The 19,887-nt window shown below is 36.4% G+C and overlaps 4 protein-coding genes across 12 annotated transcripts; 3 read left to right on the top strand and 1 right to left on the bottom strand.

Annotated features, from left to right (window-relative positions):
- The first annotated feature begins 3,433 nt into the window (after positions 1-3,433).
- Positions 3,434-4,861, top strand: LOC132060515 (putative F-box protein At1g50870). The gene has a single exon (XM_059453531.1). It carries the CDS (start codon positions 3,585-3,587, stop codon positions 4,269-4,271), a length of 687 nt encoding a protein of 228 aa, XP_059309514.1. The 5' UTR covers positions 3,434-3,584; the 3' UTR covers positions 4,272-4,861.
- Positions 4,834-6,583, top strand: LOC132060454 (F-box protein CPR1-like). Its single transcript, XM_059453493.1, has 2 exons — positions 4,834-4,881; positions 6,122-6,583. Exons 1-2 carry the CDS (start codon positions 4,834-4,836, stop codon positions 6,581-6,583), a joined length of 510 nt encoding a protein of 169 aa, XP_059309476.1.
- Positions 6,584-7,512: 929 nt separating this feature from the next.
- On the top strand, positions 7,513-8,283 carry LOC132060453 (putative F-box protein At3g16210). Its single transcript, XM_059453491.1, has one exon. It carries the CDS (start codon positions 7,513-7,515, stop codon positions 8,281-8,283), a length of 771 nt encoding a protein of 256 aa, XP_059309474.1.
- A 1,399-nt stretch (positions 8,284-9,682) lies between these two features.
- On the bottom strand, positions 9,683-18,747 carry LOC132058788 (pentatricopeptide repeat-containing protein At3g51320-like). 9 transcript variants are annotated; one of them, XM_059451130.1, is made up of 6 exons: positions 17,050-18,747; positions 16,637-16,713; positions 10,732-10,826; positions 10,401-10,498; positions 9,974-10,037; positions 9,683-9,839 (listed from the first exon to the last, which is right to left on the bottom strand). In XM_059451130.1, exons 1-2 carry the CDS (start codon positions 18,539-18,541, stop codon positions 16,649-16,651), a joined length of 1,557 nt encoding a protein of 518 aa, XP_059307113.1. In that variant the 5' UTR covers positions 18,542-18,747; the 3' UTR covers positions 9,683-9,839; positions 9,974-10,037; positions 10,401-10,498; positions 10,732-10,826; positions 16,637-16,648. The 9 variants fall into 9 exon arrangements, with proteins under 9 accessions (XP_059307113.1, XP_059307112.1, XP_059307116.1 ...); XM_059451129.1 differs by having other exon boundaries at positions 9,683-9,823; XM_059451133.1 differs by having other exon boundaries at positions 10,414-10,498.
- Positions 18,748-19,887: the final 1,140 nt, after the last annotated feature.

Here is a 19,887-nt window from a genome sequence, read left to right as displayed (position 1 = left end):
AAAAAATCATTGTCCACCCAATTTGAATCCGCGCTGCTATAGAAGGCTCATTTAAGGGAAACCACTCTCTATCAGTTTTTATTTTTTATTTTTAGGTTTTGGATCCAAAATCTCTGGTTAAATATGAAGGAATTTCATTCATCCTAGGGGTGTCAAATGGGTGGGTTGGGCTGAAATTGGCCCAATCAAAATGGGCTGAGGTAGTAAATGGGTTGGGCTAACATTGGCCCAAAAGCTACTTGGGCTGAAATGAGCTAAAAATGGGCTGGGTCATGACCCACCCAACTTGACCCATTTTTTTGAAGGGTCTATTTTCTAGAAAAAGATTTTTCCCAAAAAATATTTTCGCGGATTTTTCGTGAAAAATATTTTTGCGGATTTTTCGTGAAAAATATTTTTGAGGAAAACATTTTCCGTGGTAAATATTTTCGAGGAAAACATGTTTCGTGAAAAATATTTCCCTTCATATTAAACATACCACAAACTTATAAGATACATGATACAAGAAAAATGTGTACATAAAAAAAAAAAAAAAGTAAATCTCAAGCAATAAATTCAAATTTAAGTAAATCTTAAAAATGGGCTAGTATTGGGCTAAGTTGGAGATAAATCGTAAAAATGGGCTAGAATTGGGCTAATTTGGAGATCACTTTAAAATGGACTATGTTGGGTTGGGCTAAAATCAGCCCAATATGAAAATATCTTGAAATTTCAACCCATAAAATTTTATTTGGTTGATCGGCCATCACCTTTTTACCAAATTTGACACCCCTAATTCATCCCATCACATCTTTTAAGTGATTATTCCAAATACTATTACCAGTTCGAAGTATGAAGGTCAATGTATCAAAAAATATTATTCTGAATTTTGATATATTATCTTTTTTATTTCACAATTACATAAAGTGCCATAATTAAAAGATTTTAGTTGTACATAAAACTATATTCATTACGTAATTAATAGTAGCGTTTTTCATTTTTAGACGGGGAAGTGCTAAATTAGAAAGATGATAAGTTAGTATTTATAACTTGGCCTATTTATTTTTCTTATTTCCTTTGGAAGATTCATACATATATACCTTTGACTTTAGTATCCCATAATTTTCTTCACATATAGTAGAAAATTTGAAAAAGAACGAATTTAATGCATCTTCATTCCCACAGAACCTTGAATTTTTCTATTGATAATAATAACCATTAAATCAACTGAAAATAATGCTACTTAAAATGAGAAGAAAATAGTCTTGATTTGTGTCACTTTCATATTTAGATGAAAGTCCTTTGTAAATCGGCCATAACTGTTCGAACCCCTCTCAGTCAAAAATTTTAAACAAAATCACAAGATAGAATTTTGATTTCGCAAGGCAGAATTTTGGTAGCAAAAATATGTCTATTCGAGCAAAAGTACGGCAAAGCAATTTTTTTTTATAAGATAGACTTTCTCCAAATAGGTATCTATCTTTCAAACTCTGGCTACATCTTTTTTTTTTTTTTTTTATGCTCGGAGTTCTAACCGTGCCAGAGATATTATAGGCGAACCGGCCCACTCTCCGGGCATTCCCTCTGCACTATAAAAAGCCCTAGCATTCAAATTGAAGCACACAGAAAAGGATTTTTTTTCAAATAGGAATAGAAACCCTAACATTGCAATTACAGAAAGATGAAAATAGAGAAGAAGAAGAAGTCCAATGGCCATGACAGAAAGCTATTGGCAAATAGAGAATCCAATCTTTTCAAAGCGAAATCCGTTGCAAATACAAAAAACGCTAATGTTTGCAATCAAATTATTAGCAATACAAAATATACAGACCAGATGGATATTGATCGGGTTAGTTCTTATTTATGGATCAAGTTGCTTACTAACAATTGAGTTTTTTTAATTGTTTGTTGGACCTATATGATTGGTGATGATAAACAACATTAAAGATAACCATTTTTCAATGAAGATATATATATTCAAAAAAGAAAAAAGAAAAATGACTGCTTCGTTGGTTTTTCATTGTAGTATGATTTTGTGATCTAAAATTACTGGAATTTTGTGTCCGACAAATTACTGGATTGGTTGATCAGGTACAATTTAGTCTAGTCGTTTTTGGTTGGACTTAGATTCAATTTCTAGGTGTATTCTCATGTTCAAATTGTTTTAGAACCCACTTACTTGAACCATGCACAAAAAGCTACAAAACATTGTGAAATTTGTGCCTTTCATTCTGACACCAGTTTTAGTTATTACGGACTACATTCCTCCTCTGTTGCTTACTTGAGTAATTTCACTTGAAAATATTCAAATTTATAATACTAGTCTCTATGTTTGTGCTTTGCACGAATATATCTTGCTACGAAATGCATACATAAAATACAAACTTTCAATTGCTTCTACAGTTAAAACTCTCTATAACAGCATTCTTGGGTTCGAAATTGTTTTTGGCTACTATAGCGGATCGTTGTTACACAACATTGATATTTAATAAATATTTCATTGTTATAAGCAAAAAAGATCTAATTTCGATTAGGGTGACAATTGACGACTAGGGTGTCAAATTTATTAGGTGATTCGCCCAACCGCCCAAAATTTTATGGGTTGGACTCAAGATAATTTTACATTGGTGATTTTGTCCAATATATCTCATTTTAAAGTGATTCTAATTTAGGCTCAATCTTAGCCCGTTTTTTAAGATTTACTTAAATTTGGGTGTATTGCTTGAGTTTACTTTATTTATTTTTTTATGTATACACTTTTTTTTTGTATCAGCTATCTTATAAGTTTGTAGTGTGTTTGATATGAAGGGATATATTTTTCACAAAAAATGTTTTGCTCAAAAATATTTATCATCGAAAATATTTTCGAAGAATCCGCGAAAATATTTTTTGCGAAAAACGTATTTCTAGAAAATATTTTTCACGAAAATGTATTTTTCTAGAAAATAGACCCTTCAAAAATATTTGGGTCAAGTTGGGCGAGTCGTGACGGTAACACTTTTAGCCATTTCAGCTGCCGTAACTTTTGGGTTAATATTAACTGACAATTTATCCTTTCCAACTCATTTGATTGGGCCAATTTCAGCCCAACCCGCCCATTTGACACCCTAAGCTGACCCACTAAATTACCTGGACCCGTCCTAGCCCGGATTATGTTGAGGATAAGGATAGGAGAATCCGACCCGAACCGGCCTATCAGTCACGATTAGATTATAAGCTAGCAGCCACATACAGAGAAACCTCTTTGCAATCAATTAATTAATTAACTAATCGCAAAAGATGAAGAAGAAGTTAGCAAATAGTAGTAGTTGTGCGCCAAAGATACAGAAGAAGAAGAAAACAAAAAAGGCTAATCAAATTATTGTTTGCAATCAAAAGCTTAATCACATCTCCAAATCAAATTTGGTTGAGCGGAGGGTAAGTTGTGTTACTAACTTATAATAAATAATAATTTAGTCTCATTCAATTTCTTCTAGAGTAATTTCAGTATTCAAATTTATTAGTAGTAATAATCAAAAAACAATTCAATGTCTTAATACTTTTAACACAATTATCTTTCTTGTTCTATCTAGGCCAGGGCAATACACTTGAAAGAGGAAATAATTATGGAGATCCTCAGCAGGTTACCCGTGCAGTCTCTACTTCGATTCAAATGTGTTTCCAAATTTTGGGAGGCATTAATCTCTGATCCTTACTTTAAGATGAAGCATCTCAATCAAGCCCGAGATTTCCCAAAGCTTCTTATTACCAAAATATCTAAGGATGGCCTATTTTCCGTACATTGTTGTCCTTTGTCGTCTCTTCCACTGGTTGAGGATGTGCAAAAACTTGATTGCCCTTTCTACCCTAAACCAACCAGCTTCAACATCCTTTGTTGTTGCGATGGCTTCTTTGTTATCGAGGTTCGGGATAATTTCAATCTTTTGTTGTGGAACCCCTCCACAAGAGAATTAGTAGTACTTCCCGCTCAAGAATTTCCAGTGGGTGACCGTTCTTGTTTTGGAATGGGTTATGACTCCACCAGTGGTGAGTATAAGATCCTTCATATGCGCCAGGACTTGCGTAGATCCTTACCTAGTGAAATTCTCGCGTTGAAAGGTGGCTCCTGGAGAAGAATTGATAAAAATCCTCGTGGCTTTATCAATTTGTTGTTTGCTATGCAGTTTTTGGCATTTGTACATGCGGCATTTCATTGGATCGGTCTTTCAAGAGAAAGGTATTTTGTGGTGGTTTCATTTAGTATTTCAAATGAAGTGTACGGAGAGATACCCTTGCCACCGGAGAAATGTTAAGCTTGAGGGCCACCCGTTTTGAGCGTTTCAGTGTTGGAAGGAATGCTTTGTATTCATTCTACCACTCATCATCAGGGGAAGTATACTTTTAAGTTATGGGCATTGAAAGAGTATCTTTGTCAAGGAATCTTGGGTTCCATTGTTTGCTATAGAAGATCCTTCGATTTCTACGGCCCTACCGAAATATAGGTTTGCGAATGGTGAAGTGCTCTTCCTCTGCATGTTTGTTGGAAGTCCTGGGTGGGCCTTTAGGACACCCAGTGGACCATTTGTATCATGGCCTCAACTTGAGACCTTTCAGAATGGATACGCTTTTACAGAAAGCTTGATCTCTCCGAAATCACTTACTTATTAGTTTCTTAGGTATGATCGATGCACTTTTTCTTTTTCATTTTTTAAGTTATCATGTTGTAACCTTGTATTCTTATTAGTTTATCTATTGCTTACCAGTTTTTAAGTTTCAAGATGTATTTACTAAAGATTTTTTTTTTTTTTTTTCCTGGAGAAACATACTGCTTACCTGGAAGATCTGGAGAGTGTTTTTGAATATTTTTGGAGTACAATGCCATATGATGGCAATCTGGAGCATTTATCTATTCCCTTACTGGTGGTATTACTATTATAGTAGCATTAACTTATCCTCCGATTGGGTCTATTGGGAACCACCTCACCCTTAAAGGTAGAGGTAAGGTACGATCTTGCTGAAGTCTCTCGGACCGTTTGTGGGATTACACTGGGTATGTTGTTGTTATTGTAACTTATGCTCCGATTCTATTACTACGTTTTGTTTTAGTTTGGTTATCTTTAATTATTTGTACTGTCACTACTTTTCCTTCTTCAATTCTTTTATCATAGCTTTTACTATTGCATTTCTTTCAAACCATTTTTCACAACGATTTTCTGGGGTCTATGTGGAAACAACCTCCCCTGCACAAAGGTAGGGGTAATGTCTGTGTATACCCACCCTCCCCAGACTCCACTTGTGGGAATATACTGGGTGTGTTGTTGTTCTAATGCCAGCCATATGATGTGAAGAGTCCACTTTTTCGTTGGAACGGACAAAAAATTGATAGCAGACCACTCGTGGGAATATACTGGGTGGTAAACTATATCTCTATCTAGTCTCATTGTTTTTTTTCAAGATACATTTACGTCATAAGAGTGGGTAATAGGTGAAGTCCTTTGCCTCTTCATTATGTATAAATACCATGAAAATGCTGGAAAATATTTTTCTAGTAATGATCAATTGTGGCCAAAAAGATAGTTAACCGAGGCTAACATAAGGTTACCATGCTTGATAATACCGCGGTTAACATTTGTTAAAACATTAGACGGTTGTACAGTTGTAATTAATTGCAAGGGAAAGAGTTGTGAAGCCGTGAAATAATACAAAGCTGATGGATGTTGTTGATCAGACAATTCACTTCCAAGAGAAAATACTTATGGATTTCCTCAGCTGGTTACCCTTGCGGCCCCTTCTTCAATTCAAAAGTGTTTCAAAATATTGGAAGGCATTAATCTCTGATCCTTACTTTAAGAAGAAGCTTCTCAGTCATGCCTAGAATAACCAAAATTCCTAAAATTTTCTTATTAGCTAGTATTGCCCTAAGGATGGTATATATTCCATGTATTGTTGTCCTTTATTGTCAATTCAACTGGTTGAGGATGTACAAGAACTTAATTACCCTTTAAGCTCTAAACCATGGCATTATGCACTCCATTGTTGTTTCGATGGCTTGATTATTATCCATGTTATTGAAAATATTAATGATAAACACTCCATTCTTTTGCTATGGAACCCCTCGACAAAGAGAATCAATAGTAGTTCCTAACCAAAATTTCCACTGAAGGGAGATTCTTATTTGGGATTGGGTTATGACTCAACTACTGGTGACTATAAGAGCCTTAAAGTTCGCACTGACATAGATGGTCGTGAAGTACCTAGTGAAATTCTCCCGTTAAAAAGTGGCTCCTGGAGAAATACTGATAAACATCCTCATGGCAAATCCAATGTGTTGTTTGGTATGGATTCTTTGGCATTTGTACATGAGGCTTTTCATTGGATCGGAATTTTTGGAAATTGTTCTACGGTTTCATTTACCATCTCAAATGAAGAGTATGGAGAGATACCGTTGCCAGAACAAATATTATGCTTGAGGGGAAACATCTCTGTTGGTGTTCCAATATTGGAATGCTTTTGTGTTCATTCTACTTCTACTTGTTGGGGAAAGGAAACTTTTAAGCTGTGGGTATTGAAAGACTATGGGGGCAAGGAATCTTGGAATGCATTGTTTATTCTAGAAAATCCCTAGATTTATAATGTCCAACCTAAACATAGGTGAAGTGCTATTCTGGTGCATTCATTTTCAATGTCGTGGGAATGCATGTAGGACATCTTTTTGTATTATGGCCTCGAGGTGGCATTCAGAATGGAATCGCTTTTACAAAAGCTTGATCTCTCCAAAATCACTTATTTATTAGTTTCTTATCTATGATCTAGACACTTCTCGTTTTTTTCTTCTTTTTCTTCAGTTTTCATGTAGCCTCGTACTCTTATTAGTTCTACTTATCTATTGCACTCCAATTCGTAAATTTCAAACTTTATTTGCCAAAGCTGTCAGCTTGCTTATTTCATGTTCATAGAGAATCAATATGAGCCATTTCATTGCTAAGAAAAAAGTGGTTAACCCGGCCTAGTCTATTTTACCTGCTATAGCTTGTTGTAATTGCTCTGATGTACTGCTTATTCTTCATGAATGTGGGAAATTGAAGAGAGTGCATTGTTTCTCATAACGTCAGGGATCAAATTTGTTCCCTAGCATTGTACTATTGAAATTTGCACAAAAGATAATTCAAACGAATTGTGTGGATCAAGTAACTGTATCTCGTTGTTCTCTTAATTATGTATGGGTACCAGAAAAATGCTGGAAAATATTACTTGCTCCGTCTCAAATTATCTATCGCGTTTCTCTCTTATATACACGCCCTTTAAAATGACTTAGTAATGATCAATTGTGGCTAAATAGACAACATAAAGTTATCGTGCTCGATAATACCGTGGTTAACTTTCTAGCCACGCCCGAATTAAGTTATGATTATTGTGGCTAACCAAACGTGGTTATATAATTTAATATTCAAGATTTTTACATAATATAACCGTGTCTTCATGAATGGGCCTAACCACAAATTTCTAATTGAAGGGAAGAAAGTTAAGAAGCGGTCAAATAATAATAGAAAGCTAATGGATGTTGTTGATCAGGAAATTCACTTCCAAGAAGAAATACTTATGGAGATCCTCGGTAGGTTACCCATGCGGTCTCTTCTTCAATTTAAATGTGTTTCAAAATATTGGAAGGCACTAACCTCTGATCCTTACTTTACGATGAAGCATCTCAATCATGCCAAGAGTGATCGAGATTCAAAAAAACTTATTATTCACCAACGCTGCCCTAAGGATGGTATATCATCCATGTATTGTTGTTCTTTATCGTTGGTTCAACTGGTTGAGAATGTACAAAAACTTGATTGCCCTTCAGCCTCTAAACCACGGCGTTGTGCAGTCTATTGTTCTTGCAGTGGCTTGGTTATTATCTGTGTTACTGAAAATAGTAATGATATACGCTCCATACTTATGTTGTGGAACGCTTCCAGAAGAGGATCAGTAGTACTTCCTGATCCACAATTTCCACTGCATGGTTATAATTTGGGACTGGGTTATGAATCCACCAGTGGTGACTATAAGATCCTAAAAATTCGCTATCTCGTAGATGGTAGAAAAGAACCTGGTGAAATTTTCGCGTTGAGAAGTGGTTCCTGGAGAAATATTGATAAACATCATACTGGAAGTTGCAGTCAAATGTGTGGTATGGATTCCACTTTGGCATTTGTAAATAATGCATTTCATTGGATTGGTTATTTTGAGGTTTCAAGAACTCATTCTCTGGTCTCATTTAATATTTCAAATGAAGTGTACGGAGAGATACCATTGCCAGAGCAAATACCACATTTGTAGCGTTTGCGAATTGGACGGAATGCTTTCTGGTTTATTCTACTTTTCCTCATCAGAGGAAGCGCACTTTAAAGTTATGGGTATTGAAAAGCGATGGTGTCGAGGAATCTTGGAATTCATTGTTAACTATAGATGATCCACGAATTTGTAAAGCCATACTGAAATATCGGTTTGCGGATGGTGAAGTGCTATTCCGGTGCCCATATTTGCAGTGTGGTGGGGGGCATTCACTTAGGACATCCAGAGGATGACTTAGATTATTTCATGCCATTCAGGGTGGATTTGCTTTTACAGAAGCTTGATCTCTCCAAAATCACTTATTTAGTTTGTTTATGTATGATCAAGGAACTTTTGTTCTTTTTTCAGTTGCCATGTTACAACTTCTTACTCTTATTATAGTATTAGTTTATCTATTTCTTTTAAGTTTCAAAATTTATCGCCAAAACTGTCAGCTTGCTTATTTCAGTTTCTCAGACAATCCACTTCATTGCTAAGAAAGAAGTGGTTAACTTAACGCCATCTTCTCTTTTACTTATTAGTGCTTGTTAGTCTTATACTAATTGCTACGAAGCAGTGTAGTTTTCTATTATAATGGCATACAACTACAAGAAGCTAGCCATTCCTCCATTAAACTTACTTGTTCATCCACACACCATTTATAGATGAATAGGCAATTGTACCTTTTAGAGTTTAGACTACTAAAGGGATACACCACTGCTAGACATGCATTTGTATCATTATTGTCATGTGATTGTCATTCCTAAATTACAAGAAGTTGAAGGGGGGAAAAAACTAAAAAGAAATCAGTAATCGTTCGCTCTTTATTTTCATTGGAATTGTCCTGCTCAATATTACCAGGAGGACCAGTGACCTCACAGGCTAATACCAATCGACTGCACGATGAAATGCAACTATATGAGAATCGCAAACCATTTCAGAGATGTCAAAATATACCGAGTAAGCACACCATGCAATGACAGATTTTGTACATGATTTACTTATATAGTTGTCAGTGACCACATAAACTGAATGCTTAACTAAAGAAATTATGACTAGTTACATCATTTATCATCTGTCAAAAAAGAGAGCTAGGCGACTGCCACTATAAAAGCTTCCGTCCACCAGTAAGTCAGTAACATCATCTATCATCTCTGGACCAAGAATAGCCATATCGCTGTCCTTGATTTAGGTGCAAGTTTTTTTCTTCCAGCATCAACAGTAAAGTATTAAGTTTAATGGTTCTGCCCTTTCTTCATATCATCTTCACAATCAGTTTATACCCCTGCCTCCGGTAGGGTAAAGTATTAATGTTTCTTGTAGTGAGCCAAAGTTGGATGTGACTCCTCATTTTTTCCATCTTCAAGTCATTCCTTATTCCAAAATCCATTTTGAAATCAAAGTCCTCGAGATGTTGTGTGACCCTTTTTTTTCTTTCTCCCATCAACTACTGTTTCAGTGTCGAACAGCACGTCATACACCAATAAGATACCTAGCACAAGGGATCCTGGCCCAAGTAAAATCCGCTCAAATATCCACCTGCAATCTGCTTGGAAGCAAAACTGCACCAGAATGACGATTCATTGAAAAACTCTAGACTCTTGTTCAGACAAAGCTACTTAAAAGCCCAACTACTCCTCAATTCAGCGGAAGGAAAAATATATATGTGTGTATAATGCTCAATTTAGTATTATACCCAAACACGCCAACTCTTGTTCCTTAGGCGGGGTGCAGAGCTCGATCATTTCCGTCTTCCATATCTGCATGTCATAACAAAACACACATGCATCATTTGTGAATCAAAAATCTTTATCTAAGTAAAATACGGTAACGAGGACGTTCAAGATTAGGAATTGCACATCCATTAACAGTCCAAACAAAAGTCAAAATTTGAGATCATAAATCACAATTTTTAGTTGAATATAAGCATTTTTGCAGTTTAGTATTGTTTTTAATAAGAATTTTGTAACTGAAAATTGTTATAACAGGAAAAATTTATCAACAGATAAAAAAGGGAGTTGGGGTTGTCCAGTGAAGTACCTTGAGCTCCATATGTCTGGCGCAGTTTAAAATTTGTTATAACAGAAAAACATCAACGGATGAACAAGGGAGTTGGGGTATACCAGTAAAGCATACCAGGAGCGCCGCATATATGTACTTTGAGTCATTCTCGGACAAGGACACAGCACTAGACATTAAGTGTGTAAGAAAGTCAGCCTCCCTGAGACGAAAAGAATAATAAGCAAGATCCTGAGATCTCAAAGGTATAAAATTTAATTTTGATCGTTTCAAAGGTATACAATTTATCTAAGTTGATCGAACTCGGGTGTGGGTGTCCGATACGGGTGCGGATCTAGAGGTTGGATCCTTCATGATCTAAATTTTAAGATTCGGGATACGGATAAGTACAAATACTTTGACAAATATGCATGTAGGTACTTATCTAGTCTTTACCATGATGTTTAGCTTTTCTCAAAAGCTTCCATTGAAGCTGCTGCATCTCACGCATTTCGAAGTTCTTCATTAGCGCCCAAAGTTTCAAAAAGAAGCTGGATATCAAACAAAGAAAATAGCAGTAAGATATCTAGTTATGCTCATAGAATTTGAATTCTAAGATAGGGAGTACCCATTTAAAGTTTGGCACAGAATTTCCAAGATTGATTGTGGGGTAAATTAACTTAGAGAAATAGTCGAGCATTAATCTTTTACAGGATTAGTGTGCTTAAAAAGGGAGGCAAGACTGGACTATATAACTTGTTCTTCGATGTACCATTCAACACAACATTTGCTAGCTTGTCAAATTCCCGAAGCTAAAATGGTTAAAGGCCTGCTTATACCTAGCTCTGTTGATTACCTCCAGTTTAAAAAATGACTCTAACAAAGAGAAAGGTAACTATGATATCATACTATATGTAATATGGAAGTCCTTGTCCCAAGTCTACTCAAACTCAAAATTGAAATAAGAGTAGGTGTTACTAGTTAAATTAACGGAAAAGGGTCAGATTTGCCCTTGTACTCTCACAAGTAAGCTGTATTTGCCCTTCGCTATACTTTTTCAACATATTTGCCCTTGTACTCTAAAAAAAAGGTCATATTTATCCTACTCCGTTAAATGAGTAACTTAACAATAAACGATTAAGTGGGTATCTGTTTAAGGTCTAAGCTAATCTTACATTCAAAGTAGGTACCGGAAAGCAGATGAATTGCAAAAGCAGAACACAACACAATAATGATGAACTAATCTCAGTTCTGTTTATTTAAAAGACCCAGTGTTCCATTTATTGACAGCCAATAGACTGCTTGTAAGAACAATGTCAGAGACAGTTTTTTTTTTTTTTTTTAAATGTAGGAAATCAGAGACCACTTAGGGCAGATTGTGATTATAGGCAATCATCAAGGTCAGCCTTGAGCACGAACTTATGATCTACAATGGAGATAAAACTTTAACTCCTTTTGTTAGACTTAGCATTTTCCGGTGCACAAGTGGAAAGCTTTACATAAATTTAGCACAAAAGTATGTAGCTAAATTGTTTTAACACATGGTACGCTTTATATTCTTTTTTAAAGAATCATAAGAAAAACATAAATTATCATCTTTTAAGTAAAAGAATTGACACTTCTAAATTCCCAAGCAAACTTCATCTTTAAGAGTACACAAATAGTTAGCAGCTAAAAAGATACAGCATTACCTGAGCAAAAGAATATGATACTCCTAAATCTCAAGCAAACTTTATCTTTAAAAGTAAACAAATGGTTAACAGCTTAAAATCACTGCAGCACTTGAGCTGTTGAGCAGAAAGCTCTTTGTTTTCACCTTCATGGATCAACTTGAGTGATAGTTTGGACGATTTTACATGTGAGATTAGTTGATTTTTATTCTTGTGTTCTGCTTTTGCAATTCATCTGGAACTTTGAGATGGGTACCCATTTTTAACATCATTATAGCTTCACAATGTGAGTAGATTTGATTTTAAAAAAAAGCCACGTCGGTGCCACATAGGAAAATTAAGGTGGGACATGAGGATTTATCAGAGTAGGGATAAATATGGCCCCTTTTTTAGAGTACAGGGACAAATACGACCTAAAATTGGATGGCAAGGGCAAATACATTGAAAAAGTATAGCCTAAGTTTCTCAGACTCGGGTGCGGGTATCCGATATGGGTACGGATCTGAGTGGCGGACTCGGCAAAATATAAGTTTTAAGATTCGGGGGTGCGGATCCAGATATGGATACGGGTGCGGGGATTCGGCTAAGAAAATTCAAAATAATAAAAATAATTCAAAATAATAAAAATAGAGTTACAAAGAAAAAGATCCCTTGAATTCTTGGTTTCTCTCTGTTTGGCCTGAAACATGAAGCAACGAATATAAGACAAAAGGACTATAATGTTGACGGTATGCCACTTCCTATGTCTTAAATCTGTTTTACCTTTCATTTTGAGAAATCAAAATCTCAATTTTCCCCCTAAATTTGTCCATGGAATCCGGTCAAAGTATCTGAAGTTGGTTGACCGTATCCGAGACGTATCTCGTTGTTATGAATGGGCTTGGGCCAGTATTAGTAGAGCAGCCCAACAACGAATTAAGTGGCTATGTTTGGGATCCAGGTTGATAAATAGGGCATGGCAGGAGAAATACAGTTATGCGTATTATGATGAAACTGGTTGTTCCTCTCATCCCCTTTCTCAGAATCTAACTACTCATCCTCATTCTTATCTCTATCCTTAGCTACTTGTTATATCAGTATTTTCTATTATAATTCAGTAGTTTGAGTGTTGCCATTGTAATTTGGCTATAAGTGATTATATATATCTGTGTTGAGAATTCTGGTTGTTACATTGGTGCTTTCATCGATTCGAATTCCATGACTAACTCTTGCCTATCATCTATTGACATTCCGGTGATCTCTCCGAAAGTTGTTGCAATAGAACTACCCCGTTTCAGTGGTTGTAACCCAGAAGCATGCATCTTACACAATGAAAGGTACTTTCAGTTCTACTCCATCGCTGATGCCTGTAAGTTGTCTCTCGCATCATTTTACTTGGATGGCGATGCTTTAGCATGGTTCCGGTGGCTCTATCGAAATGACCAATTTTATGCAGTGATGGATTCAGGATTTTCACTCAGGGGGTTCGAAAAAATAACTAAAGCTAAATATTAAAAATAATATTGTCAATCGGAATCAAACCTAGAACACTAGAGACAATTTTGAGCTAACCTTTTGCATTTGTTTAGGGTGTTCAAAAGTTAATATATGAACATAAACACAGAAAATCTACCCCATATATACACTGTATTTTTTTGCCGAATCCGCCGCTGATTTTATGATAGGAAGCATTTCACAGAGAAATTGCTTCTGCGATTTCATAACCGTTCTTGTCTCTACTTGGGGTTATGGTTCTGCCCACCAAATGTCTGATACATCTTCTCAAAGAACTGCAATTATTCGTAAGGATGCACTCACTAAAATTATGGTTGGGCTTGCGGAAATTTCTGAGAAGAACAAAGGTCTAATAGATGGCACTTCAGTGAAGAGCATGCTGTTTGACAAGTTACCAGAGCAATCTATCCACGTAGCTTCTTCGGCCAACGGTTCTAATGGAGATAATAATGCCATTGACATTCTTGACGACATGGAAACCCATAAAGTAGGACATGAAAATTCAGTCGAGGTAGCGGAGTTGGTAGAGGAATCATCCGTTGTTACCGACGATCAGGAAATTTCAGTGATTGCCGAAGACCAAGTATTCGACGTTAGTTCCTGTCTATGTGAAACTAAGTTGCTGCCATTAAGACTGATGAAATCTGCTCCTGAGGATGGGAAATCTGAGACCCAAAGCGATGTGAAAGTGCAAGTTGAAGGCTCAGAGATTGCGGCCACTACCGGCCTATTCAAGGAAGCTAAAAATGCCGAAAGGGAGTTGATTCCAGAGGCTTTTTGCCCAATCTTACAGCAACTTGCTCATGTGATAGACTCAGCACATCTTGGGAAAGTTTTGTCAAAACATTTAGAGTCTGTTATCAAGTCTCAGATTCCAGGTCTCCAGTGTCTTTTAAATCAAACTATAACTGAGCGTGAAACTGAGTTGTGTCGTCTTGGACACCCCATTATCCCGGCTACACGGATAAATTCTACGACCTCAACTCTAAAAGGTCATCCAGAGTATGTGACTTCTAACCCAATGACTCAAGTGTGGGATCCCGGACAGCAATGGTGTATGCATTCTTCCATTTTGCTATCTGATTTTGCATTAGCAGTGACTATTTCTCGTATCTTTAATCTCTTTTATAATCACTGGGAAAGGAATAACCACAATAAGAAAGAAACAAGCATGGGACTGTTTGTTTTCTCTTTTCAGTGTGTGAATTTGGCACATGAAAATGAATGGCATATCTTACTTGATGTCTTTGCATTGGGACCTAAATTTATGGATAGCCTAGGACTTTGTTTTTTCCATCCTAACTCTCTTATTTGCTCTTCTACAAGACCAGTGAAACCATTGACGAAATTGAATTTATTGGTTGGGAGTTTAGTGAAATATTACTGAAAGTATTTAATAGTGCTAGTGATGATTCTGAAGTTGAAGTTTCAAGGCTTTCTTATTTTCGCTTGCACATATCAGAATACACACTGGTTTTAGCTGGATTTATTGATGTTACATATGAGGTTTTAGTGGCAAACGTCAAGACAGTTTGGCGAGCCCTCTTCAGTGCTGCCTCTGCGTATTTTGAATATTGTGGATTGGCAGTTCCCCACTTGAAGTGTCTTATATCGTTACTCAGGCTTTAGAACATGATTTTAGTGCTCACCATATGCACCTAATTGCTGATGCTTTTAGGACAACAATGGAACTCTCTACAAAGGTCCTCGATGGAAGGACATTGGCAATAACTTACTGGAAATTGGGAGCTACCTGAGTGAACAAGGATTGGTTACTTCGGTTTGGTAACACAACAACTTGTGTTCTAGCAAAGCTAAGGGACGATCAATCAAACAAAGGTTATGAGTTTAGGAAAGCTATGGAGCATATTCTAGATTACCTGGGGCTTTTGCAAGCTGTAGTTGAGTTGGCCTTTGTGCAAGATGATTGACTTGTGATTCAAAAGGCAGGGAAATATTATCCATTGTGTGAAGAACAATATTTTGTTCTTGCGCAGGTATACATGTTTATGAATGATAAGAAGGTATTTAACAAGGCAAGCAAGAAGTTTCCTAAAGAACTTACTCTCTGGATCATTGCATCAAGATTAGGTGAAGCCAATGGACATACTTTTTCAGTTGGAAAATTTGCAGGGGAAAAGGGCCCATATAATAAGTTTGTCAATTTCCAGCAAATGCTTTTTTCATCCAAACTCTTTAGTTCTGATATGTGGTGGGATGGGACTGAGGATTTCTTTTCAGTATTTCCCGATATGCTAATATTTTTGTTGGGAATGTTCACCTCGGACAGAATCCACAAGATGATGGATTTAGAATTCTTTAAAGAAGCAAGTATAGATCTTATGGTTCTATCAGAAGCAAGCTATGAGACTACTTTTATGGCATTGCATTTTGGTCTATTGTTGAAGGGATGCTTTGGACACCAGAGTCCTGCAAGGTCTATCACGGATTCAAAGCATGTGAGACGGTTCTTTGAATATGTTCTGCTGCCAACTTTACACAATGATGCTACTGATGTAAGGCTCTACTTCTCGAACCTTGAGGACAAGGTTCTTTTTCGGGCCGGAGGTATTGTTATGAATGGGCCTGGGCCAGTATTAGTAGAGCAGCCCAACACCGAATTAAGTGGCTATGTTTGGGATCCAGGTTGATAAATAGGGCATGGCAGGAGATATACGGTTATGCGTATTATGAAGAAACTGTCTATTCCTCTCATCCCCTTTCTTAGGATCTAACTTCTCATCCCCATTCTTATCTCTATCCTTAGTTACTTGTTATTTCAGTATTTTCTATTATAATTCAGTAGTTTGAGTGTTGCCGTTGTAATTTGGCTATAAGTGATTATATATCTATTTGTGTTGAGAATTCTAGTTGTTACACCCGCTCCCGCAGCCGTCCCGTGTCGAGACAGAAGCGGCATAAAAAACGAAGAGTACCAAGGGAAAATCTGACCCTTTTCCGTTAAATTAGCCACAAAACAGTCTATTTGCTCTTACTTGAGTACAGCAACTCACACTGCAAGTAAGTTGCTCTTCATTTACTTGTACTTCAACCAATTTCTTCTATTTAATTGAGCATAGAGAAGAAGACTTCCCTAATAAATTGAGTAAAAGATAAATTCAAATCAATCATTTACCACTCACAGCTATAACAACTTAATAGCATGGAAATTTCACATCATATATGAAGCCACTTACATATGAGCCTATTCATAGAAAGTTAGAAACACTGGCGACTTTGGAATGTGTACCACAAAGAACAAGGTTTTGAATACCTGTGCAATAAAGACACACCCATTAACCACTAATATCTACATATTGCACCTAAATAAACGATAACGTCTTAAATGAAGAATAAAACTTAGTTTACCAAAATAAAGAAGTAACCCAAACAAGTAAGTTTATCAATGATGATCTTCCCGTAAAGTATATAATTATTTCTTCAGTATCATTTTTAGTTCCCAGCCAATATATTCACAGAAAGTAGGACACAAACTTTGCGAACATACATCGTATGAGAATATATAGGGTCATGCATGTAATTAGGTTTTTTCTTAAAAGCAAAGGCTATTCCACAGGTAAATAGAAGACACCAGCTAACAAAAAGATACCTGCAATTAATGTCGCTGACATGTTGTGAACAATTTCCTTCACGTCTTTTAAACTGCAACCTGGTGTTCTTTCTATTCCTCTCTTCTTCATCCTCTCCTTTGTCTGAGTTACTGCATCCCATCGACCAGCTGCAGCATAAATGTTGACCAGCAATAAATAATGCCAAAAATTCTTGGGATCTTGATCAATCAACTTATGCGCAATTTGTTCCCCTAAAAGTACATCCCCTCTAAAGCGGGCTGAGCCAAGTAATTCAGACCACAATGAGGATTCCAGTGGCAAATTGCTCTCCACTGGTATGTTCTTCAGTGTTTCTATTGCTTCTTGCATTAGGCCAACATTTGCCAAAATATTAGCCATGCACCAATAATGTGCAAAACTGGGCTTTATACCAAACACATCACTCATGTCACTAAAGTGTGTTCTTGCTTCTGCTAACATTCCTTCACGGGCACAAGCGCACAAGACACCAACAAATGTGATTTCATCTGGACCTTCTGACTTACTACTCAGCAAGTCTGAATACATATTAAGCCCATCTTTCGCGTTTCCATGAATGCAATACCCCAAAATCATTGCATTCCAGCAGACAATGTTCTTGACCGATACCCGATCAAAAACTAAACGAGCAATTTCTGCTCTTCCGCATCTACTATACATATGGATTAAAGTCGTACTAGTAATCAAATTCAAATCTTTAGATGCCTTAATAACACACCCGTGAACAGATTTTCCTTCTTTCATTCGAGCTGACCGAGCACAAGCAGCAAGCGCAATGACTATCGTTGCATCATTCCCATTCAATCCCCTCTGTGCCATTTCTCGAAACAGCTTTAAGCACTTCCCGGGATTATTCGAATTCAAATACCCATTCATCATGACATTCCACCCAACTAAATTCCTATACGGCATCGCATCAAACAACTCCTGCGCAACGACTAATTCACCCATTTTAACATATCCATTCACAATGCTATTCCAAGACACAACATCCCTCATCGGCATTTCATCAAACACCTTCCTAGCTAGACCAATAACCCCACAACAACTATAAAAATGCACTAAAGAATTCTGCACATGCAAAATTCCATCAACCCCATTTTTCACAACTTGTCCATGACATTTCTGACCCGAACCGACCCGACCCATTTTAGCACAAGCACTCATAAGTGGTGGAAAAGTAAAACTATTAGGAAAGAAGCCATTTTTAAGGCTTTGGAAATAAAAAACAACAGCATTATCTGGCTTAGAACTACAAGCATAAGCTTTAATAACAGTATTAACTGTAAATGTATCAGGGAAATGAATACATCTAAATACCAATGCAGTATATTCAATATCACAATGTTGAGTACATAACTTCAAGAATCTTGAAGAAAATGAAGGGTTTTGCACTTGTAAAAGACCTGTTATTATCAAATGTGATTGGATTTGATATAAATGAGCTAAATTTTGACAAGAATCAAGAAATCTCAAGATTCTTGATGCCATTCATATATATATTTGTTTCAGATTTGAAGAAAGCTTTGATTTTTCTGCCATTACATGACTGTTTAGTATGGTTTTTGGATAAATTTAATAATTGGAAGATTTAAATAAATACCCAAAACTCCAAAAAGTGATGTTTACAAAGAAAGTTGAAATCTTTATCAATGGAGGGTGGAGGAACCAAAAACGAAACGAACAAGAAGGGCAGGGGATTTTTCTGAAGAGATATATTTTAGTTTTGGGCTTGCTAAATTTTGACGGCCCAGATTCATGGATCCAATGTATCCAATTCGCAGAATTGCCCTTCTTTTGAAGTGGTTTTAAATTTCAAGCTTTCATATTTGAAATGTTTTAAATTTTCTTAGCAATTAAATTGTGCAGTTTTGAGTTCAACCCTATTACATCAAAATTTAAAAAAAAAATTAGCAAGGCAAAGTTTAAATTTCGCTGTATACCAACATACAGCGTACAACGGAAATTAGTTAACATGGATCAAGATACTTATGCCTTATGCGGACTTACATAAATATGCGGTTCCCATAACTTTGATAATTCCCTTCACAAGTTTATGCGGATCCGGATAAAAGTTTGCCCCATTAAAGTATGCTTACCCGCAAAAACTTACAAGGATTTACCAAACTTATGCCGATGGGGCATACTTATGCCTTACGCAAACTTTTGCCTTGAAGCATATATATGTATTTTTTCAAGTATATATACCAAAGTTACATGGAAAAGTATTATGCTGCAACCAAATGTCCTTGAGATACAAAGTCACACTTTGGTGCAATACAAGGTAGATGAAGAACTTGTTGTTGATGAAACTTCGTAAATTTGGCATTCAAGTGCACGTTACAGATCTTCTGTGTAGGCATTCCAACAATATTTTCCCATCTTTATTTTGAATGCTCCATCACAAAAATTTGTGGTACGATTATTGGTATGGGCACACACTAGAAGAATAGGGTGCAAGATGAAATCAAATGGATCTCAATTGCTAGACACAAATCGCATGCTCCATTACTTCTTTGCATTTTTGGTATGCTAGTGGCATTGGTTTGAGAGAGAAGGAACCTACTCGTATTTCAAAACACTCGGTTCTTCCGATAGACTCTGCAAGAGAGATTGCACAACATATTCACATCCAAGGCAGAACAACTCTAAATGGCAAAGATTTCTTTGCTTGCTATGAATCGCTATCCCCTAGCTAAGTGTAGTTGATTGAAACGTCGTTGTTTTTTTAATGTAATAGTTGCTCCTAGTTTGACTTATACAAGTTAGTGAGTAGGAATTTTACCATGTACAGTTGAAGGTCAGCTTCAACTTTGTGCTGTACAAGTTTTTTGGAT

Source organism: Lycium ferocissimum, chromosome 6, assembly GCF_029784015.1.
Source record: "Lycium ferocissimum isolate CSIRO_LF1 chromosome 6, AGI_CSIRO_Lferr_CH_V1, whole genome shotgun sequence".
Taxonomy (NCBI): domain Eukaryota; kingdom Viridiplantae; phylum Streptophyta; class Magnoliopsida; order Solanales; family Solanaceae; genus Lycium; species Lycium ferocissimum.
This window is presented reverse-complemented; position numbering and strand designations above follow the sequence as displayed.